General features: G+C 27.7%; 1 protein-coding gene across 1 annotated transcript in view; it reads left to right on the forward strand.

Annotated features, from left to right (window-relative positions):
- The first annotated feature begins 5,655 nt into the window (after positions 1–5,655).
- The window catches only part of l(2)k05911 (CLIP and Tryp_SPc domain-containing lethal (2) k05911), a 33,010-nt gene continuing 13,349 nt past the window's right edge, over positions 5,656–25,316 (forward strand). Inside the window, exon 1 of the mRNA XM_075298028.1 lies at positions 5,656–6,119. Within this exon, the coding sequence (XP_075154143.1) occupies positions 5,837–6,119 (283 nt within the window). The 5' untranslated portion in view covers positions 5,656–5,836. The remainder of the gene's footprint in view (positions 6,120–25,316) is intronic.

A 25,316-nucleotide genomic window follows, 5' to 3' on the forward strand; every position in this document is an offset into this window, starting at 1 on the left:
TCTATAGAAAATTTTGTCAAAATTTTATTTGTATAGAAAATTTAAGCAAAATTTTATGTCAATATAAAATTGTAGCAAAATTGTATTTCTCCAGAAAATTTATTTAAAATTTTATTTCTCTAGAAATTTTTGCCAAATTTTATTTCAATGGAAAATGTTGACTAAATTATATTTCACTAGAAAATTTTGTCAACATTTTATTTCTATATAAAATTTTGTGAAAATTTTATTTCTATATAAAATTTTCTCAAAATTTTATTTGTATAGAGAATTTTGTCAAAATTTTATTTCTATAGAAAATTTTGTCAAAGTTTTATTTGTATAGAAAATTTTGTCAAAATTTTATTTCTATGTCATTTTTGAATTCAGCTTAAAACCATGTATTGACTAAACTACAAGTGTAGCTTAACCAATAGAGGAAAATAATGTTTGTCAAATTTATTTGAGCAAAGCTCTATAGATGGTTGGATGGACGCACGTTTCCGAAACTTTGTCAAAATTTTATTTGTATAGAAAATTTTGTCAAAATTTTATTTCTATGGAAATTTTTTTTCAAAAATTTATTTCTATAGAAAATGTTATCAAAACTTTATTTCTATGGAAAATTTTGTCGAAGTTTTATTTCTATAGAAAATTTTGTCAAAACTTTAGTTCTATAGCAAATTTCGCCAAAATTTTATTTTTTTAGAAAATTTTGTCAAAATTTTATTTCTATAGAAAATTCAAAATTTTATTTCTATAGAAAATTTTGTAAAAAATTTATTTCTATATCAAATTTTGTCAAAAATTTTATTTCTATAGAAAATTTTGTAAAAATTTTATTTCTATATCAAATTTTGTCAAAAATTTTATTTCTACAGAAAACTTTGTCAAAATGTTATTTCTATAGACAATTTTGTCAAAATTTTAGTTCTATAGAAAATTTTGCCAATTTTTTTTCTTTATAAATGTTATTTCTATAGAAAATTTTGTTAAAATTTTGCTTCTATAAAAAATTTTGTAATTTTTTTTCCTATAGAAAATTTTGTCAAAATTTTATTTCTAAAGAAAATTTGTCAATTTTTTTTTTCTATATAAAATTTTGTATGAAGAAATAATTATTTTTCTATTAATCCACCCAAATACTCTATCTATGTAGGGACATTGGTTTTTTGAGTAACAAAATTTTCGATTGCACGTACAGTGATCGGAATGCACAATATGCATTTTGATTAATGACGGTGTTTTTACAATGAGCCTGACTTCATCACTGAAAATAATTTGCTTCGAAAATTTCCCAAACACCTTATAATTCATTGGAAATGAACCAAGGTTGCACTACTTCCGGATCACAAATTGGGGATCCAAACTACTTTTTTGGAAGCTCTTTTTTTGTTGGGATTGGAAAATTTGGGATTATTTTAGAAAATGTAGCTAAACTGTATTACAGACGCCGATATTTATATTTAAATATTTAAAATAATTCTGGAGACACAAATTTAGTAAATATTTATGCTTTACCTATAAAGGATCCACTTATTTTTTCAGTGAATTAAAAAAAATGGTTCAAAACGTGCTCCGATATAGTTTTTGGGATTCTGGGCAGTTTGGGTGAAATATAGTCAGCAAAAAAAAAGGTTATTAATTTTATATATATAGTGAAACCACAAGAAAACTACGAACTAAATATGTATGTATTATAACTTAAATTAAATATAGAAAAAAATTAATTCAGATTTATCTGTTTAGGGAAATAAAAAAAAAACAAAAACAAAAAAGGGTTAATTTCACTTGGCTAAAAAAAAAAATTTAGAAAATATTGTCAAGATTTTATTTCTATAGAAAAATTTGTCAAAATTTTATTTCTATAGAAAATTTTGTCCAAATTATATTTCTATAGAAAATTTTGTCAAAAAAAAAGAAAATTGTAGTAAAATTTTATTTCTATAGAAAATTGTAGCAAAATTTTATTTCTATAGATTTTTCTTTTTTTAAATTATATTTCTGTACAAATTTTTGTCAAAGAAATATAATTTGTTTTTTCAAAATTTTATTTCTTTAGAAAATTTTTCAAAATTTTATTTCTATTGAAAAGTGAAGTAAAATTTTATTTCTACAGAAAATGTTGTCAACATTTTATTTCTTTAGATAATTTTATCAAAATTTTATTTCTATAGAAAAATTTTTTAAAATTATATTTCTGTAGAAATTTTTGTCATAATTTTGTCAAAATTTTATTTCTATAGAAAATATTGTCAAGATTTTATTTCTATTGACAAATCTTGTCAAAATTTTATTTCTTTAGAAAATTTTGTCAACATTTTTTCTATAGAAAATTGAAGCAAAATTTTATTTCAATAGAAAATTGTAGCAAAATTTTATTTCTATAGAACAATTTTTTAAAATTTTATTTCTGTATAAATTTTTGTCATAACATTGTCAAAATTTTATTTCTATAGACAATTTTGTCAACAATTTATTTCTATAGAAAATTTTGTCAAACTTTTATTTCTTTGGAAAATTTTGTCAAAATTTTATTTCTATAGAAAATTTTGTCAAGATTTTATTTATATAGAAAATGTGGTCCTTTTTTTTATAGAAAATTTTGTCATAATTTTATTTCTTTTCCATTCGTTTTGTTTTGTTATTTTTGTTTTTTTCCTTTAATCATTGTTGTTGTTTTTCATTTCAGCTTCATACCATGCATTGACTAAACTACAAGTGTAGCTTAACCAACAGAGGAAAAGAATGTTTGTCAAATTTATTTGGGCAAAGCCCAGTAGACTGCAAGATGGTTGGATGGACGCACGTTTCGGAATTACCACATTCCTCATCGGGAACGTTTGTCGACAGCCAGGAAGTCTGTATCGGGGGGAAATCGAAAACCGGAAGCCGATGAGACTACAAAGAGAGTTGCCGGTAGTTTCAAGCGAAACCCTAACCTCTCTCTCCGAGATGCCGCAAATAAGCTGGGTGTATCGTCTACAACCGTGCATCGAGCCAAAAAACGAGCCGGACTATCGACTTACAAGAAGGTAGTGACTCCAAATCGCGATGATACACAAAATACGACGGCCAAAGCGCGATCCCGGAGGCTGTACACGACGATGCTGACGAAGTTTGACTGCGTGGTAATGGACGACGAAACCTACGTCAAAGCCGACTACAAGCAGCTTGTGGCTTGAAAAGCAGCATTTTCATAGCTTCCGGGACTGTCAACCAAGAAATTTACGTGAAATAGTGTTTGAATAAACGTCTGCTGCCTTTCCCGAAGAAACACGGTTGTTCCGTACTGTTTTGGCCGGATTTGGCATCTTGCCATTACGGTAAAAAGGCCATGGAGTGGTACGCCGCCAACAGCGTGCAAGTGGTTCCCAAGGACAAGAACCCTCCCAACACACCAGGGCTCCACCCAATTGAGAAATACTGGGCTATTGTCAAGCGGAACCTAAAGAAGACAAGGCAAACTGGCTTTCTGCGGCGAAGAAGGTGGACAAGGTGGCTGTACAAAATCTGATGGCAGGTGTCAAGCGTGAGGCCCGGCAATTCGGATTTGGAAAAGCGAAAGCCTAACTGAATATTTTTCCTGAATTTTATACTAATTGAACTTGAAAAAGAAAGTTAATTTGATTTTTTAAATAAACGATTTCACCGATTTACACGCGTTTTCCCTTGACCAAATTTTGACCGTATCACCCTTTACAATGTGCTGAAAGTGTGGTCTTCTGCTCCAATGGCTTTTCTGTTGCTTTTTGGTCCGATTTATGACCAGAGAGTCTGGTTTTTAATTTAGTTTTTGTAGTGCTGACATATACCTTCTGGAATATGTCGGACTTGTCTCCATTGCATGTGATCTTATACACCACATTCGATTTATCGTTGGTCTTAATTTTTGATTTTGTCCTACCAAAGATTTTGTTGACAGTGTTGTGAGTTTTTTGAGCAATTTGGTACTTTTCATTGTTGAACATATTGGAATTACTGAAACGTTCGGAGAAGTTTGGTATATTTTATTTCTATAGAAAATTTTTATAGAAAATTTTGTCAACATTTTATTTTTTGCCAAATTTTGTAAAAATTTTATTTCAATAGAAAATATTGCTCAATTTTTATTTCTATGGAAAATTTTGTCAAAATTCTATTTTTATAGAAAATTTCGTCGAAATTTTATTTCTATAGAAATTTTTGTCACGATTTTATTTCTATAGAAAATTTTGTCAAAATTTTATTTCTATAGAAAATTTTGTCAAAATTTTATTTCTATAGAAAATTTTGTCAAAATTTTATTTCTATAGAAAATTTTGTCAAAATTTTATTTCTATAGAAAATTTTGTCAAAATTTTATCTCTATAGAAAATTTTGTCAAAATTTCATGTCTATAGAAAATTTTGTCAAAATTTTATTTCTGTAGAAAATTTAGTCAAAATTTTATTTCTATAGAAAATTTTGTCAAAATTTTATTTCTATAGAAAATTTTGTCAAAATTTTATTTCTATAGAAAATTTTTGTCAAACAAGCGTTACGACGGGCACCAGAAAAAAGATTTATTTGGATTTCTTTTATTTTTAAAGTTGTCGCTAGCTTTACAAATAGAAGAAAACTTCGTTGGCCAAAAACTTTTTTCTGAAGAAAGAATTTTTTTAATATAAATCCAGCCAAACTGGATTTATATTAGGGACATTGGTTTTTTGAGTATAAAATTTTTCGATTCGAAAACGTTTGGTTTTTACTTCAACTTTCGGATGCAAAAAAACATTTTTTGCCGACCCTGTTTTTGCTGGGTTCCTGTAGTCATCAAAATAAGTAATTGTAACACTTTTCTATACCCAAGAAAAGCATTAAATACAAAGTAATCCAATATCCTGAAACCCTACTCACAATTTTATCTTTTAGCCAACTTTAACTTTTAATTTGTGGCAATGAGCCAAAATACTAAATTGCTCTTTATTTTCCTACTTGACTATGAGCCAGAAGAGATCAATACAAAATTTACTATAAAAAGATCCGCTAACCCAGTAAATTGTATTAATCTTTATATACCCTTATGACATATAAAAAGGTTCATGGAGAGCAGTGAACATTTTATCTTACACAAGAACCAATCACTATTCACACAATGCCATCGACACCAAGCCATAACGACATGCCTGCCACGCACTTCTAATAATAATTATCTGTATTAAATATGTTTGGCATACGCAAATCAATACCAAAATTGTTGTAATTGACTTAATGACAAGAAACTCTTGGAAACAAAAACAACTAAGCCCACTAAATGTCTACCAGTCAAGTCAGTCAAAGAGAACATAAAGAACCCCAATCCCGGCAATCCAGTACGTGAGTACGTTTGTGGTCTATCATTTGAATGTTGTTGTCGATGAAATTTACCGATCGAGGAGACCACAAACCAAAGTCAAAATACAATCCACGTCGTTTTTGTTTATTTTTGATTCCGATTTCATTCTGATCTCTCCCTACGTTTCTTGTTCTCTGGACACTTTTTCGCCAATCTTCGATTGCTTACCCAAAAGAATGTGCAAAGAAGCGACAGGCACATCATAAGCATAGCCAGAGCAAAAAAAGCACACACGATATTTCGCCAAACGACAATGTGGGACCGAAGACCATACATAACTGTAGACATAACATTGTCAACGTCCAGTCTTTCAGATAATCGCGAACCTTGAACGTAATTGGTGCTTTGGAACGGAAAATTTATCCTCTGTCCACAATTCGGTATTTTCTTGAAAAGAAAAAGAAGTGATTTTTAGAAAAAGAAAACAATTTCACAATTGGTGATGCGTGTGAATTTTTAAATTAAAAACTTTAAAAATTATTTAAAAGAATTTTTGCTAAAATGTTAAATGTGTTAAGGGTTACCCTTTTGGGGTTACTTCTAGCATCCCCACTAATGGGTTTAGAAAATGGAAATTTAGAAAATAATGAATCAATTGCCAAAGAAATTATGATCGAAACGTCAAATATTTCCTTGGAGAATGAAAAGAAATCTGCTCCCATTGAACATGAAAAGCTGATGTTGGAACAAACCCCTTTAGTGGTCGAGGAAAAAGATGGCATTGTAAAAGAAATTCCATCTCAAGAGACTGTGAAGCCTACACAAAATGATTTAAAGCCCGAAGGTAAATAAATTTTTAATTTTCATATACAATTTACAAAATTGTAAGACATTTTAATGTTTGCTGATTGCGTGAGTTTTTTTTTTTTTTTTTTTTTGGGGGGGGGAAATTTAAATAACTGAATCGAAGACTTATTGTAATATTAACGAAAAAAGTGCCACAAGACTATAACGTATAAGTAATATTTGTTATATATAAAAGAAGAATTTTTGAAATATTTCTCCTTTTCCTCTAAGCAAAACATAACATATTCGTATTGCCAAAGATAGTGGATAGCTTAAAATTTCGAATTTTAACCTTGTATAACTTAAACTTTAGCCTCCATGTGGGTCCATTAATGGGATTTTTGTTTTTCACACAAAAAATAATTTAAATTAAATTAAAAATTTAATTGATTTAAATTAAATTAAAATGTTATTTGATTTGGTAAAAGTTTTTAATTAAACGAATCGTTAATTGATTTACTTATAATTTTAATTAGATCAATTAATTTATTAAATGTTTTTTACCCTTTTACTACCGAAATAAAACAAATTTTAAAAACATTAATTTTTCTTCTGTTTTAACTTGCACTAATAGCATGTAAAACAAAAAATTGTAATTTTGAGGACCTAAATCAATTTCTTCAAGAGCTATATGAGTTTATTCTGAAAACATGACCCTTCAGTTGTGACCAAATGGCCATTCGAATATCAACGCTATTTGGCCTATTATATATTTCGAAGTGTGAGAAAAAATACAAAAAGGAACTCGAAAAAATACCAGCAATAGTTTTTGTATGAATGTCCATTAACTAAAGACATACAGTAAAAAAATGGTCTCTAAATTTCGTATTTTTAGTTTATTGTTAAATAAGTTCATAGAAATGCATTTTAGTGCTCACCAATATAGAAATAATTCATAGGTTATTTAGATTTAAGCCTCTAATTTAAAATAAAATTTAATTTAAAAAAATAGTTTGGTGTCGTTTTCGAATTTCCTCTGTAGTGGGCATCAGTAGTGAAAGGGTTAATCAAAACTTAATGTAGTTGCGAGAAATCCAATTTAAGATGCCCCTTCATGATCACTATTGCCACTCGTGCCAAAAATATTGTACCAAAATTTGAAGAAAATTTTACCAACATCTAAGAAATTAAAAAAAAAAATATTTCTATAGAAAATTTTGAAAATTTTATTTCTATAGAACATTTTGTCAAAACTTTGTTTCTAGAGAAAATTTTGTCTATATTTTATTTCTATAGAAAATGTTGTCAAAATTTTATTTCTATAGAAAATTTTGTCTAAATTTTATTTCTATAGAAAATGTTGTCAAATTAATTTCTATAGAAACTTTTATCAACATTTTATTGCTATAGAAAATTTTGTCAATATTTTTTTTCTACAGAAAATTTTGTCAAAATTTTGTTTCTATAAAAAATTTTGTTAAAATTTAATATCTATAGAAAATTTTGTCAAAATTTTACTTCTATAGAAAATTGTGTCAAAATTTAATTTCTATAGAAAATTTTGTCAAAATTGTATTTCTATAGAAAATTGTGTCAAAATTTTATTTCTATAGAGAACTTTGTCAAGATTTTATTTCTACAGAAAATTTTGTCAAAATTTTATTTCTATAGAAAATTTTGTTAAAATTTTATATCCATAGAAAATTTTGTCAAAATTTTATTTCTATAGAGAATTTTGTCAAGATTTTATTCCTATAGATAATCTTGTCAAATAGAAAATCTATAGAAAATTTTGTTAAAATTTTATTTCTATACAACATTTTGTCAAAATTTTATTTCTACAGAAAATTTTGTTAAAATTTTATTTCTATAGAAAAGTTAGTCAATTTTTTCCTCTAGAACCTTTTGTCACAACTTTTTTCTTTAGAAAATTTTGCAAAATTTTATTTCTATAGAAAATTTTGTCAAAATTTTATTTCTATAGAAAGTTTTGTCAACATTTTATTTCTACCGAAAATGTTATCAAAATTTTATTTCTATAGAAAATTTTTTTTAAAATTTTGTATCTATAGAAAATTTTGTCAAAATTCTATTTCTCTAGAAAATTTTGTCAAAATTTTATTTCTATAGAAAATCTTGCCAAAAATGTTATTTGTTTAGAAAATTTTCCAAAGTATTATTTCTATAGAAAAAAAATTGTCAAAATTTTATTTCTTAGTACGTTGTAGGGAGCCACCGTGGTGCAATAGTTACCATGCCCGCCTTGCATACACAAGGTCGTGGGTTCGATTCCTGCTTCGACCGAACACCAAAAAGTTTTTCAGCGGTGGATTATCCCACCTCAGTAATGCTGGTGACATTTCTGAAGGTTTCAAAGCTTCTCTAAGTGGTTTCACTGCAATGTGGAACGCCGTTCGGACTCGGCTATAAAAAGTAAGTCCCTTGTCATTGAGCTTAACATGGAATCGGGCAGCAGTCAGTGATAAGAGAGAAGTTCACCAATGTGGTATCACAATGGATAGTCTAAGTGAGCCGATACATGGCTGCCACCTAACCTAACATAACACTAGGTCACAAATAACAAAATTTTCTCTGTGAGTTGGTTCTAGCATAATTTTTCTCATTGATTTTGACCTACTAAACACGAAAATGAGTTTTAAAAAATTTTCTGTCGATTGGTTTTCGAGATACAAATTTTTGAACTTTTTTTTTAATTTTTGGAGGTACACTTACAATTTTGAGCATATCTTTCGTCTTCTTTGACCTATTTGATCCTAGTGCTACTCAAATTAAAGAAAATTTAGCCGTCTACAACTCATACTCAGAAGAAAATTTTGTCAAATTTTTATTTCTATAGAAAATTTTGTCAAAATTGTATTTCTATAGAAAATTGTGTCAAAATTTTATTTCTATAGAAAATTTTATCAAAATTTTATTTCTATAGAAAATTTTGTCAACATTTTATTTCTACAGAAAATTTTGTCAAAATTTTATTTCTATAGAAAATTTTGTTAAAATTTTATATCTATAGAAAATTTTGTTAAAATTTTATATCTATAGAAAATTTTGTCAAAATTTTATTTCTATAGAAAATTTTGTCAAGATTTTTTTTCTATAGAAAAGTTTGTCAATTTATTTTCCTCTAGAACCTTTTGTCACAACTTTTTTCTTTAGAAAATTTTGCAAAATTTTATTTTTATTGAAAATGTTTTATTCTATAGAAAATTTTGTCAAAATTTTATTTCTACAGAAAATGTTATCAAAATTGTATTTCTATATAATTTTTTTCTTTAGAAAATTTTCCAAAGTATTATTTCTATAGAAAAAATTTGTCAAAATCTTATTTCTTAGTACGTTGTGGGGAGCCACCGTGTTGCAATGGTTAGCATTTTTTCTCTGTGAATTGGTTCTAACATAATGTTGCTCATTGATTTTGACCTACTAAACACGGAAATGAGTTTTAAAAAATTTTCTGTCGATTGGTTTTCGAGATACAAATTTTTGAACTTTTGAAGACGAAAGATATGCTCAAAATTGTAAGTGTACCTCCAAAAATTAAAAAAAAAGTTCACAAATTTGTATCTCAAAAACCAATCGACAGAAAATTTTTTAAAACTCATTTTCGTGTTTAGTAGGTCAAAATCAATGAGAAAAATTATGCTAGAACCAATTCACAAAACGACTGTTGGCTAGTGTAACATAACCTAGTACGTTGTACGTATAAGTATATATTCTGGGTCGTTGTGAAATTCTGAGTCGATCTAGCGATGTCCGTTCGTCTACGTAATCCATGGTGGCGGGTACATAAGATTCGGCCTTGCCGAATTTAGGGCCGTATATACTTGTTTTAGTTCATTCAAGTTATTAGTTAGTGAAAATTTAACCCTAACATATTAACTGCCATATTTGCTTTGAAATTTCATACTGATAATTCTCCCAAACGTTTCTGTGTTACGCGGGTTTTTGGATGAGCTCACCAGGAATGAGATTTTTTATATAAAAACTAGACTTTCAAAATCTTATATACAAAGACTAGGGCGCTTTATCCAAAGATTAAAATCGGGATTTTGATTTAATCGCAATAGTACATTAGGGGTTTATACACATGCACATTGCTGTAATACCCATAACACATTTCCAGATCACCATATGCCTATGGCAAACAAAAGACTTAAGACACAAACTATAGAAAGTAAAATACATGTACTTCACAATAAATTCCCTATTGTATTGTGTTCTTAATCTTAACAGACAACACCTTAAAAGACAAATACATAGGAAAGTAAGTACACTTTTCTAAAATTTGAAATTATTGTCTTCTTTTTTTTCGTTTTACTCAAAGAAAGAAGTTCATTGATCTTCACATAAGTATATGGTGAAATATGGTATTTATTATTTGCGACTTTACCATTGCCAAACATTGATAACATATTGGTTTTCTAAAGCAAATAAAAGTGACAAACAATCCTCTCAAATGTTGTTTTTTTTATAATTTTTACAAATAGTTATACACCATGTATTGTTCATGTACAAAGAAAAGGCAGATGTACTGATCGATAATTATGTTATGCCCAAAAAAGTCACATAATTGTAAATTTCACATATCTTCCTACTGGTGGGAATTAGTTTGGTGTAAAAAAGATTCCTTTCTGAAGATTAAAATTATCTTTGAAAGAATTTTCAAAAAAAAAAAAACTTTTGTTTTATTTTAAGAAAATGTAAATGAGTATAAATCTCTATAAGCCGCATGTGCGATAATATATATATTTTTTTTGGGCTTAAGAGAATACAACTTAATTCATTTCTACTAGAACATCTTTAAATACTGTGACACACCATAGCAAAACGTAACCAAATTTTGAGTTATTGTCGCAACACAAAAAGAGTATAGCAAACAGGCCAATAAGCCACCCGCTGGTTAGCTTATAGCCCCTAAACAATAGCCAGGGTGCTTTGCTTGATTTGGTTGATGAAAGATTTATGTTAGCATTGCCATTACCGCCAGAGATCTATGGTGCTGATGCTTGTTTGCTCTTTTTCTGGTGGCTGTATGAGGCCAAAACAAAAAACTAAATATAAATAAATAAACCAACAAAAGACAAAAGAAAGCAATCCATATAGCAACTTAACACATTTTGTGCTAAACATTTTTATTTTATATTTTTTCTATGAAGAATGCCTTTTTGTTTTTGTTTTCCTAGAACAGGTTGACAGGCGACTATTTTGTAGAATCGTTTGGGTTGTAGAAAATAATGGGTCAAAACATTTAAATAATGACAAGTGTTTTAAATGGGCCATAACCATGATTTATCACCTCTTTAATATTATTGTTAATTTGTAACAAATTGAATAAACCAAAAAAAACCAAACCATGGGCATATGATCAACATTTTGAAATTCTATTTCACGTTTGTATTGTATTACTGAAGGGGGTTCTCCTGTTTTCTTGTTGTTTGTTAAAAAAAAAAACAGTAAACATTTCCCTTTTTCTGAAGTTCATTGACTTTCTTACTTTGAACATAAAATCGATTTATTTGAATTTCGTTTAATTGATATTGAAGTCACATTGTCGCTATTGAAATTTTAAGGCTTGAGTGTCATACAATATTACGCTGCAAATTTTATTCATCTATTTATATGTTGGGGAAAGGGAATCAAATAAATCATGTGGAATTTGGATTAACTTTTAATTGACAAAAAAGACTAGATAAGAAGAGGCAAGCAAGCTGTCAATTTCGACCAAAAAAGGTGTATTTATCCCAAACATTTAAGATGAAAATCCGCGTTCTTTTACAGAGAGAGAGAGAGAGAGATCAAATATAACGTATTTAGATAATTATCAGTTTAAATAGATTTAACTCACTCACTGATTTAACACACCCGAATAATAATTATATTTGAATCCAAAGATTTTGACTTGTCCTTAAGGATTTTGGAAAAGAATCTGAGCTAAAGATGCGGCTTTGTTAAAACAAAGGCATGTTTTAAATACTATCTAGTTTTAAACTTACACTCAAAAAATGTTTACTTGGATCCAAAGATTGTGTTAAAAGCACAACTTTAAAAGCACTTCAAAAAACGCCCTCCCAGAGATGTTCTCTTTTCAACTATACATTTATTTGTATACATTTTATTTGTATAGAAAATTTTGTAAAAATAAAAATATTGACAAAATTTTATTTCTATAGAAAATTTTCTCAAAATTTTATTTCTATAGAAAATTTTGTCAAAATTTGATTTCTATAGAAAATTTTATCAAAATTTTATTTCTATAGAAAATTTTGTCAAAAATTTATTTCTATAGAAAATTTTGTCAAAAATTTATTTCTATAGAAAATTTTGTCTACATTTTATTTCTATAGAAAATTTTGTCAAGATTTTATTTCTAAGATAATTTTGCTATAATTATATTTGTTAGAAAATTTTGTCAACATTTTATTTCTATAGAAAATTTTGTCAAAACTTTATTTCTATAGAAAATTTTCTCAAAATTTTATTTCTATAGAAAACTTAGCAAAAATTTTATTTTTATAGAAAATTTTGTCAAGATTTTATTTCTATAGATAATTTTGTCAAAATTCTATTTTTATTCACAAATTTGTCAACATTTTATTTCTATAGAAAATTTTCTGAAAATTTTATTTTTATAGAAAATTTTCTCAAAATTTTATTTCTATTGAAAATTCTGACAAAATTTTATTTCTATAGAAAATTTTGTCAAAATTTTTCTTCTATGGAACATTTTGTCAAAATTTTATTTCTATAGAAAATGTTGTCAAAATTTTATTTCTATATAAAATTTTGTCAAAATTTTATTTCTATAGAAAATGTTCTCAAAATTTTATTTCTATAGAAAATTTTCTCAAAATTTTATTTCTATAGAAGATTTTGTCAAAATTTTAGTTCTATAGAAAATTTTGTAAAAATTTTATTTCTATAGAAAATTTTGTCATCATTTGATTTCTATAGAAAATTCTGTCAAAATTTCAGTTCTATAGAAAATTTTGTAAAAATTTTATTTCAATAGAAAATTTTGTCAAAATTTTAGTTTGTAAAAATTTTATTTCATTAGAAAATTTCGTCAACATTTTATTTCTATAGAAAATTTTGTCAAAATTTTATTTCTATAGAAAATTTTGTCTACATTTTATTTCTATAGAAAATTTTGTCAAAATTTTATTTCTATAGAAAATTTTGTCAAAATTTTACTTCTATAGAAAATTTGTAAAAATTTTATTTCAATAGAAAATTTCGTCGAAATTTTATTTCTATAGAAAATTTTGTCAAAATTTTAGTTCTATAGAAAATTTGTAAAAAATTTATTTCAATAGAAAATTTCGTCAAAATTTTGTCAAAATTTTATTTCTATAGAAAATTTTGTCAACATTTTATTTCTATAGAAATTTTGCCAAAACTTTATTTCTATAGAAAATTTTTTCAAAACTTTATTTATATAGAACACTAGCGTAACCCGGCCCGCTTCGCTGCGCCTTCCGAAGCGTATTTTGAGGAACATTTTGCGTTAACTTAGTCAACTATATCCTTCGTGCTGAAAACAAATTCAAAAAGATTTGAATTCTTTTAAACAAATCGGACTACTTGATTTTTCGTTTATAGGTACAAATACGGCGGGAATGCATATGTAAAACGGTTCGTCTTAAGGAGAGGGTGTACCCTTTCTTCCAAATTGTTTATATAATGTTTTGTATTCAAGTAGTTGGACAATCTTCGATATTTCTTGTGAATTTTAAGTGTGGTTTGCGGGAGCCACCGTGGTGCAATGGTTAGCATGCCCGCCTTGCATACACAAGGTCGTGGGTTCGATTCCTGCTTCGACCGAACACCAAAAAGTTTTTCAGCGGTGGATTATCCCACCTCAGTAATGCTGGTGACATTTCTGAGGGTTTCAAAACTTCTCAAAGTGGTTTCACTGCAATGTGGAACGCCGTTCGGACTCGGCGATAAAAAGGAAGTCCCTTGTCATTGAGCTTAACATGGAATCGGGCAGCACTCAGTGATAAGAGAGAAGTTCACCAATGTGGTATCACAATGGACTGAATAGTCTAAGTGAGCCTGATACATCGGGCTGCCACCTAACCTAACCTAACCTAAGTGTGGTTTGTCAAGGAAAGGTATCCTTCTCCTCAACATATGTGAAAATTAAGCACTATATTATAATACCATACATACAAAGAATTACTGTGTCCCATCCAATAAATCGGAAAAAGCAAAAGTAGTAAAAAATTTTACCACATTAACATTTGCTAAAATGTTGGAAAATGATGCACCCTCTACGTTGGCTGCCAATTTCATGTAAATTTAAATTCGTTACTAAAAAGAAGTCTGGCAGAAGCCTGTGCAAAAATCATAAAATTATGTACCGAGTTCCCATTTACGGACAACCCTCTACTTTCAATTCAAGAAAACCAAAACAAACGGACAAAAGTGAGCCCTCTCCCCACCTTCACTCCACTCCGACCTGATATCGGACTATCACGTATCCTATATTAATTTCGCAACTACTCAATGGTTCCTATAAATTCTATCGAAGTTAATCCACAAAGTTTATTTCAATTTTCCCCTTCCCCAACCAGATATCGAAAAATCATATACTAATTTAAAAGTCATGTATAAATTTGATCACCTCCTCCCATGTTCCCTGTAAATTTCAAGTAGATCGGCGATGTTTAAATTTTGCTCTATTGTTTTAAAGGGACGTCACTTTCCCCGATACAATATCGACAAACACCGTAGTGAATAGCACCCCTAAACTTTCCTGAAAATTCTAGAAACTTTCCTTCAAGTGTGGGTCAAGGAAGGTTGCCTCTTTGTTCATAACCTTCCCCCACTGATTTTGTAAATTTCAAGAAAACTTTTTTTTTTTCAGTTGTAGAGGAGGACCTCCTCCCCGACCAAATGTCGAAACGCGTATGTTTTGTAAAGGTCCCAGAAAATGTCAAGCAAATTATAAGCCTAAAGGGGCGGCCTCTCTTCCGTCCAAATATCACAAAATCAGATATCACCTATTATTATCGTAACCTCTCCCCAGTCAAGTAACTCGGTAAAAGTTTAATTGTTTCTCTGTATGTACATAAGAGAAGCGGATGTCTCCCTATGCCCTTTTATTTTTAAATCGAGAACCTGATATAAATTTCATAACCCATTTTTTCCGTAAAATTTCAGTCGAGGGAGTTTAGTTTTGTTTGTACATTCAAACAAACAAATTCGGGCAAAGGGGGGGTCCCCCTCCCCGACCAAATACCGAAAAATAATGTAGCGGATTTTTGTCTGTTTGCCAACCAAATATCGAAATAAAAAGTAGCGGATCTTTGTCTAGATGCCAACACCAATCTTCAATGAAAATTTCAAGCAAATCGGTCAACTTTGGTCTAATTTTCAAAAAGTCGGACAAAGGGGAGGTTCCTCTCCGCGACCATATGTCAAAAAATGAGGTACCCTATTTTCAGCACATGAGTGCCCCCCACGATCTCTGAAAGTTTCAAGTAAATCGGTTCAGCCGTTTTCGCGCCAACCCGGAACATACAAATAAACAAACAAACAAATAAACAAACATAATTTGAAATTTATATATATATATAGATTTTGTCACAATTTTATTTCTATAGAAATTTTTGTCAAATTTTTATTTCTATATAAAATTTGGTCAAAATTTTATTTCTATATAAAATTTGGTCAAAATTTTATTTCTATAGAAAATTTTGTCTACATTTTATTTCTATAGAAAATTTTGTAAAAAACTTATTTCTATAGAAAATTTCGTCGAAATTTTATTTCTATAGAAAATTTTGTCAAGATTTTATTTCTATAGAAATCTTGTAACATATTTGTTTCTATAAAAATTTTTGTCAAATTTTTATTTCCATATAAAATTTTGTCAAATTTTTTTTTCTACAGAAAATTTTGTCAACATTTTATTTTCTATAGAAAATTTTGTCAAAATTTTATTTTTTATAGAAAATTTTGTCAAAATTTTAGTTCTATAGAAAATTTTGTAAAAATTTTATTTCTATAGAAAATTTTGTCAAAATTTTATTTCCATATAAAATTTTGTCAAAAATTTATTTTTATACAAAATTTTGTCAAACTTTTATTTCTATAGAAAATTTTGTCAAAATTTTATTTCATATAGAAAATTTTGTAAAAATTTTATTTCTATAGAAAATGTTCTCAAAATTTTATTTCTATAGTAAATTTTGTCAAAATTTTATTTCTATAGAAAATGTTCTCAATATTTTATTTCTATAAAAAATTTTCTCAAAATTTTATTTCTATAGACAATTTTGTCAAAATTTTAGTTCTATAGAAAATTGTGTAAAAATTTCTTTCTATAGAAAATTTTGTAAAAATTTTCTTTCTATAGAAAATTTCGTCAAAATTTTATTTCTATAGAAAAGTTTGTCAAAATTTTATTTCTATAGAAAATTTTGTCAAAATTTTAGTTCTATAAAAAATTTTCTCAAAATTTTATTTCTATAGAAAATTTTGTCAAAATTTTAGTTCTATAGAAAATTGTGTAAAAATTTTCTTTCTATAGAAAATTTCGTCAAAATTTTATTTCTATAGAAAATTTTGTCAAAATTTTATTTCTATAGAAACTTTTGTCAACATTTTATTTCTATAGAAAATTTTGTCAACATTTTATTTCTATAGAAAATTTTGTCAACATTTTATTTCTATAGAAAATGTTTTCAAAACTTTATTTCTATAGAAAATTTTGTCAAAACTTTATTTCTATAGAAAATTTTGTCACAATTTTATTTCTATAGAAAGTTTTGTCAAATTTTATTTCGATAGAAAATTTTGTCAAATTTTGTTTTCTATAGAAAATTTTCTCAAAAATTTTTGGAGCAAATTTTCCATAGGAATAAAATTTTTAGAAAATTTTCCATAGGAATAAAATTTTCAGAAAATTTTCTATAGAAATAAAATTTTGATAAAAAATTTCTATAGAAATAAATTTTTGACAAAGTTTAGGTTAGTTTAGGTCGTAGAGGATGACATAAATTTTGTGTTGAATTGATGTCCACTTAGACCAATATAGGTCCATTGTGCTACCTCCATGTGATCTTTCCATCTTTTTCCTTCCGATGCGGTCCCCTTTGGAATAGTCCCAGAACTTCCACCTGCTCGTTTTCTTTAAAAGAAATCTTAGAACAACCAACCAGAGGCCCTGATGAATGTAAATATGTTCTTTAAGTTGCACTCCCGCAGATCAGTGAGAGCCTGAAAGACAAAGGAGCCCAGTATCTTGTGGTAAGGCAAGTGGTAACTTCCGGGTTCAGGTACCATCTACAGATATCATCATCCATAAGGCCTATTCTTATCATGTATTTCCCAAGTGTGTTATATCCTGTTATGATGCCAATCAATGGCCGCAATTCCTCTCTGTTCATCGACATTACAATTTCGCAGTTCCTACTAGAGGTGTGCGCGAGACTGAAATTTCTCTCATACTCACGCACATTCACGAAGCAAAATATTTATTCACGCACGATACTTATGGTAGCCAATCCCACTCACGCACATTCACGAAATGAAATCCAGTACTCACGCACGAACTACTTTTAAAGTTTCACGTTCACCCACGATTCACGACAATTCACGTGATTCACGACAAATTCACGAGACTCACGATGTTTTCGAGAGCTAAATTAATTTGAGTTAACATACGAGTGTGAATTAAACCTTGATTATTTTCGTGAATGTGATTTTGCAGAAATTTTATTCACGCACATTCACGAACCGATTTTAATTCTCACCCACGCTCACGCACGACATATTTGTTTTAGTCCCATTCACTCACATTCACGAGAGTTGCTTTATCTTTTTTTGTTCACGACTCACGTGATTCACTCGTGAACGTCCGCTAGGACATTATTCGTTCCACGACTGCCCTACTTAGCCAGCACATCCGCTTCCTCATTTCCTATTATCCCACAGTGCCCAGGTACCCAACACAGAATTATATTATGCTGTTCAGTGAGAACCTTGAGTTCTCTACGACAGTGGCTGACTACCTTAGACCTTATGTCAGCACTTAACAATGCTTTTATATCTGCTTGACTGTCGATGAATAAGCTGATATCGCTTCTGAATAACGGTCTCATCAACATCGACTCAGCAGCTTTTGTGATCGCAGAAATCTTAGCCTGCAATCACTATCCAGCGTGTAAGACTCCTTTATTCCCAGTTCACTGCAATAGATTCAGCTGCCCGTTCCCTCCTTCACCTTTGATTCGGCCGTATACATGTTCAGGGTTTTGAAGGGTATCCTCCTGTCGTCCTACTCCTTTATACTTGGTATAATGTGTGCCGGTTTATGATTATAAACATGCTCCGTGGCCATATTGTCTGTCTTTCTATAATGATCGGCAAGAATTTCATTATACCTGCAGTCAGTCCTCTCCAGCGTGTCCAAAATTTGGACAAAACTTTGTATTGAAATAAAATGTTGACAAAATTTTCTATAGAAATAATATTTTGTCAAAATTTTCAATAGGAATAAAATTTGTGCAAAATTTTCTATACAAATCAAATTTTTACAAAATTTTCTATAGAAATAAAATTTTGTCAAAATTTTCTATAAAAATAAAATTTTTTGACAAAATTTTCAATAGAAAGAAAATTTTGTCAAAATTTTCAATAGGAATACATTTTTCTATACAAATAACATTTTTACAACATTTTCTATACAAATCAAATTTTTACAAAATTTTCTATACAAATCAAATTTTTACAAAATTTTCTATACAAATCAAATTTTTACAAAATTTTCTAAAATACAATTTTGAAAAGTACTTTTTTTTTGTTTGACATTTTTTTTTTTGAAAAATTTCTCTAAAGTTTAGTAGATTATTTTAGTCTCGAGTGGCAACCGTGATAAGGACCCATCAACAAAATTTTTGATTATTTTTTTTAGAAAACAGGAACACTTGTGCTGTATATCATGTTGTTTATATTTTTAAACTAATTTAAAATGTATAATATAAATGTATATAAATATATTAAAATAAAAGGTTTACGTATTGTCAGTTTTTATGGTGGAGTTTTTTTTATTTGCTGTAAGAGTGATTTTATAAATTCGAAAAATCTTGCAGCGGCGCGATATGGGTTAATATATTGTATAAATCTATTTTCATTCTGTAATAACTTAAAAGAGTAAATTAGCGTTTCCCAATATAAACTTTCTTCAATTTTTTTTTTTTTTGGATAAACTTGAATTCAATCCGGTATATCTAGCATTTCATGAAATATCAACAAAGTACATAAAACAAAAAATTCTTCACTTACGACCTTCAAAGACACTTTACTCTTCACGGAATACAAAATGGTTACTAATTCTTTTTCCCAACATTGGACAATTGCAAATTTATGGAAACCGGCAGTAAATCGTTACGCACGAGCTTGTGGGGATAACATCGCACGAATACAAAAGCACGTTTTACTAAGAAACTTTAGTCAAATTTTAATGTAAATTTCTTTAATGGATTGTGTAGTGATTTTTTCAAATTTATATGGTCAATAATTGTGTAAATCTATATAACCGTCTATAAGTTTGAATGGAAAAAGGGGCGGGGAAATGCGTAATAAATTAATGATTTATGGCGAGCATATAGAATAGAAGTGTATATGTGGTCTTTTTGGTTAGCAACTTAATATGCAGAATGGCTTAATCATCATTTATGCCTTAATTAAAGTTGTTCATTCCCCTAGAAACTTTCTGCTCTGGGAATATTTAAAATTGTTAATATGCCATATATGGAAAGATAGGAATGGGTTATTCGAAATAAGAGAATACATCAAGGAATATAATGGTTACAATTAATTGTTTGCGCTACTAATGAACTGCTAAAACCAAAACCACAATTTTTTCGTATTTGACATAGGGTTTAATTTCATAAAATTTTATGAATTTAATTTATTTCATAAATTAATAAGAAAAACATTACAAATATTTTTACAATTAAACCAGTTAATTAAATTAAAAAAAATAAAACAATATGTAAAATTAACAAACAACTAACATACTTTAAATTAAATTTTATTGAGTAAAAACTGAATATTTTCTGTGCGAGTGGGAAATATATTTTTATGGATATGGCATAAGAAGCATGGTTGCCACAATTGGTAGAAATCTAACAAATATGGTAGATTTTTAATGTCTGGTAGATAGGTAGATAGGTAGAATTGTTGATGTTTTGGTAGATTTTGGAAAACATTCCTCTCCAACTAAGAGGTACCTTAATTTTCTATAGAACTAAAATATGGAAAAAATTTGCTATAGATATAAAATTGTGACAAAATTTTCTATAGAAATAAAATTTTGACAAAATTTGCTATAGAAATAAAATTTTGACAAAATTTTTTATAGAAACAAAATTTTGACAAAATTTTCTATAGAAATAAAATGTTGACAAAATTTTCTATAGAAATAAAATTTTGACAAAATTTTCTATAGAAAAAAAAAATTTAAAATATATAGAAATAAAATTGTGACAACATTTTCTATAGAAGTAAAATTGTGACAAATTTTTTATAGAAACCAAATTTTGACAAAATTTTCTATAGAAATAAAATGTTGACTTTTGTCAAAAATTTTTTTTCTATACAAATAAATTTTTTTTAGAAAATTTTTTTTCTATACAAATAAAATTTTGCAAAATTTTCTATAGAAATAAAATTTTGACAAAATTTTCTATAGAAATAAAATTTTTAAATATATAGAAATAAAATTGTGATAAAATCTTCTACAGAAATTAAATTTTGAGAAAATTGTCTATAGAAATAAAATGATGAAAAAATTGGCTATAGAAATAAAATGGTGACAAAATTGTCTATAGAAATAAAATGTTGACAAAATTTTCTATAGAAATAAAATTTTGACAAAATTTTCTATAGAAATAAAATTTTGACAAAATTTTCTAAAGAAATAAAATTTTGAAATATATAGAAATAAAATTGTGACAACATTTTCTATAGAAATAAAATTTTCTACAGAAATTAAATTTTGAGAAAATTTTCTTTAGAAATAAAAAAAAAATGATAACAAAATTGTCTATAGAAATAAAATGATGACAAAATTGTCTATAGAAATAAAATTTTGAAAAAAATTTCTATAGAATTAAAATTTTGACAAATTTTTTTATAGAAATAAAGTTTTGACAAAATAAAATTGTGACAACATTTTCTATGGAAATAAAATTGTGACAAAATTTTCCATAACAATACAAAAAATGACAAAATTTTCTATAGAAATAACATTTTGACAAAAAAAAACGTAGGCATACAAAAACACATTTTACTAAGAAACTTTGGTCAACAAACTTTTTTATAGAATAGATAAAATATAGAAATCTTGACTTTCCTAGTTTTCGAATTTCTGAAACTTTGCAAAAATTGGCTTTTTCAAAATTTAGAAAAATAGACTTTTTGTACATTCGACTTATCGTCCTTCCAATTTTTAAAAATTGGTAAAGTCATCTTTTCGAGTTTTCCACATTATAAAAACTCGTTTTTTTTTTAATTTGGAAAAGTAAAATTTTTTACTTCTTGACTTTCCAAAATTTTGGAAAAATTGAAAATCTAGACTTTTTTTAAAATTTCGAGAAATTTTCTTTTTCCAAATGTGAAAAAGTCGACTTTTCGACTCCTTATAAAATTTCGAAAAATCGAATTTACGAGCTTCGACTTTACTTCGACATTTTTAAAATTTGGAAAAATCGACTTTCAATGTTTTGGACTTTTTAAAATTTTGGAAAGAAATCTAGATTTTGTAAAAATTTCGAAAAATCTTCTTCTTCAAAATGTTTTTTTTTTTTGCAATTTTTAAAATTGGGAAAATCGACAATTTAATTTTTTCAAATACCCATAGAAAAAGTCATGAAGACCTGGTCATTTCAAAACGATCCGTTCATGAAAGTGAATCAACAAACATGTGTTGTCAAACTGAGATTAAAATGACACCATGCGTTGTCAAAACAACAACCAAATTGACGAATTTAAAAACAAAATTACAAAAAGATTTCCGCTACCGTGACTCGAACCTGTGTCGTCTGCACCATACGCGTTAACAGTCGCCTTAGCACTTTGCACCACTGGCGGAGTTGTCATAACGACGTCTAGGGATTATTTGAAGAATTTTCATGGCCAAAGAAAAACGAATGCCGTTCATGAAATCGTGAACACTCCGTTTTGATTTTTTGACAACGTTTCCATTTCATTTTGTCACCGTCCGTTCACGATTGCGGAATGGAATTTTTTCTATTAGTGAATGTGCAAAAAATTTGGAGAAGTCGAATTTTCGACTTTTTTATGATTTGAAAAAAATCGATTTTTGGAATTTTCGACATTTTTTCAAATTTCGCAAAATCTTCTTTTTTCGAATGTGAAAAAGTCTACTTTTCGGCTCCTTATAAAATTTGGAAAAGTCGAATTTTGGAGCTTCGATTTTTTACGATTTGGAAAAATCGAGATTTAGATTTTTTTTGGTATTAATTCCGTGCCAGATGCGGCTTCTTTAAAATAAGGAAATTTTTTAGCGACGTATCTGGCTTTAAATCTAGGACCAATAAAATTAAAGTTAGAATACAGATCTCATTTATCAAATTCTCTTTCTCTTTTCGCGGTTTATTAATAAAGGTACTCACGTACAAGCAAATGCCAGTTTAAAAATCCAAATTATAATGGATACTTCAAAGTAAAAATATTTTCTTAACTCCAAAAAAAAAAAAACTTTAAATAAAAATAAATAAAATAAAATATAGAAAATATAGGACAATTTCTTTAAATTAAAAATGTGTTTCTTTACTTTAAGGAAAATTATAAAATTTATAAAATTTGTGTCCTAAATTTAATGAAAAAAGTTTTTGAAGCAAAGATTATAAACTTTATTTTAATAAAAATTTCATTATTTTAAAGAAATTTGTCCTTAATATTTTGTAAATTTCGCACAAAACAAGAATACAGATCTCATTTATCAAATTCTCTTTCTCTTTTCGCGGTTTATTAATAAAGGTACTCACGTACAAGCAAATGCCAGTTTAAAAATCCAAATTATAATGGATACTTCAAAGTAAAAATATTTTCTTAACTCCAAAAAAAAAAACTTTAAATAAAAATAAATAAAATAAAATATAGAAAATATAGGACAATTTCTTTAAATTAAAAATGTGTTTCTTTACTTTAAGGAAAATTATAAAATTTATAAAATTTGTGTCCTAAATTTAATGAAAAAAATTTTTGAAGCAAAGATTATAAACTTTATTTTAATTAAAATTTCATTATTTTAAAGAAATTTGTCCTTAATATTTTGTAAATTTCGCATCCTAAAATTTAGGTTGCGTAATCTTTAATATCACGTAAATATTTTTTTCAGTGTAGAATTTTTCAAAGTTTCGAAAAATCTCCATTTTCCAAAAGATGAAAAAGTCGACTTTTCGACTCCTTATAAAATTTGGAAATGTAGAATTTTCGAGTTATACACTTTTTATGATTTAGAAAAATCAATTTTTTTGGAATTTTCGACATATTAAAAATTGGGAAAAATCGACTTTCCATGTTTTCGACATTTTAAAACTTTGGAAAAAATTAACATCTAGACTTTTTCAAAATGTGAATATAACGAATAAGACGAAATTTTGAAAAGTCGAATTTTTAACCTTTTTATGATTTGGAAAAATCGATTTGTAGAATTTTCGACATTTGGGAAAATTGGGAAAATCGACTTTTCGAGTTTATGTTTTTTTTTTTTATTTTTTTATTTAGTAACATAGACGATAGATTTTGGCTTATGTGTCCCTCCGAAAATAAGTGGTATACTCTATTGATTGTTCCCTGTTCCAAGATCGGGTACAGGTCTCAGACATTATTCATTGAATTCTTCCCAACAAAATTATCTTTAATAAATTCATGTACAAAGTTGATTGAACTCAAAGTCTTACTCATATCACTCAAAATTCATAGCGAATTCCTTTGAGAAATAATATTGCGGATTTGTTTAATGGCTTCTTGACTTTTTCTTCAGACAAATATGGTAAACAATTAAATTACACTTTTTCAATCGTTTTTGAAATTAATCTGCATAAAAATATTTTTAATCTTTTTTATCCAAGATAAGTTTTATATTAACAAAAAAAATTAAAATAAGTTTTACCATAATTTGCAAATAATAAAATTTAATGTTTATCTTAACACCTCATTTCAGTTAACTCCTAATTAACATTTCAAATTGAGGCGAACGTCGATAAGTTAAACAATGTTCTTTAGTTCTTAAAAAATACATAAACTATTGTGAGGCTTCAGCAACAAAAAAAAAATTGGTTTAAGGCTATTCGAAATAGCAGAACAAAAAAGATCGTCATCCAACCATCGAGAAGAGTTGAATCGTGTTTACATATTTATCCACAAACATGAACTACGTGTGGCACATGTCTTGCATTTATAATTTTTGCGAATAAGAAAATTTGGAAAGAATTTTGTGATTTAAAAATATTTTGTTCAAGTATTTTTACAAATTTTTCACTTTTCTTGATGAAGAATACAATTACTCATCGTCCATTGTTATGCATTGGTAAACAAAGTAATATTTTTTTAATTCGAAATTTTTTCGAAGAAACTATAAAAAATGTTGTTATTAGGCGCTCTAAATTATTGACCAATGATTGGCAATTGTAATTTGGTGCAATTTCATTTCTTTATGAGATTCGCACCCAAGCCATTTAATTGTCTTTAAAATTGAGTGATTTGGAAAATGGGTCACATTTATCTTAAAGCAACAGGTGAATAATGGTAAGAAAGAAATCGGTTTAAACTCGCCTTTAAATGTAAGGACGCATAACTTTTAAGGCGTATAATATTATACGGAATATAATTATGCGTACCACCATAGGATGAAGGTATAGAAAGTTTGCCATTCCGTTTGTAACACATCGGAATATCGATTTCCGACTATACGAGTAAGAAGTATATATTTCTGATGGGTAAAAAAATTAAGATGATTCAGCAGTGGGAAGCAAAACCGAGTACAGTGGGAAGCAAAACCGAGTGCATGTTTTCATATTTTGCAATCTTTATTGAATAAAAAATATCTAGTAAGGCCCACAAAGATTGGGTCGTTGATGACTGGAAATAAGTTAACACACATCACTCAAGCCGTAAAACATAGAGGGGGAAGCTTCATAGTATGGGGATGGTGACAAATTTTGCCGTTGGTTAGTGATAAGGAATCATGACAAAA

This window comes from Haematobia irritans, chromosome 2 (genome assembly GCF_050003625.1).
Source record: "Haematobia irritans isolate KBUSLIRL chromosome 2, ASM5000362v1, whole genome shotgun sequence".
Classification (NCBI taxonomy): domain Eukaryota; kingdom Metazoa; phylum Arthropoda; class Insecta; order Diptera; family Muscidae; genus Haematobia; species Haematobia irritans.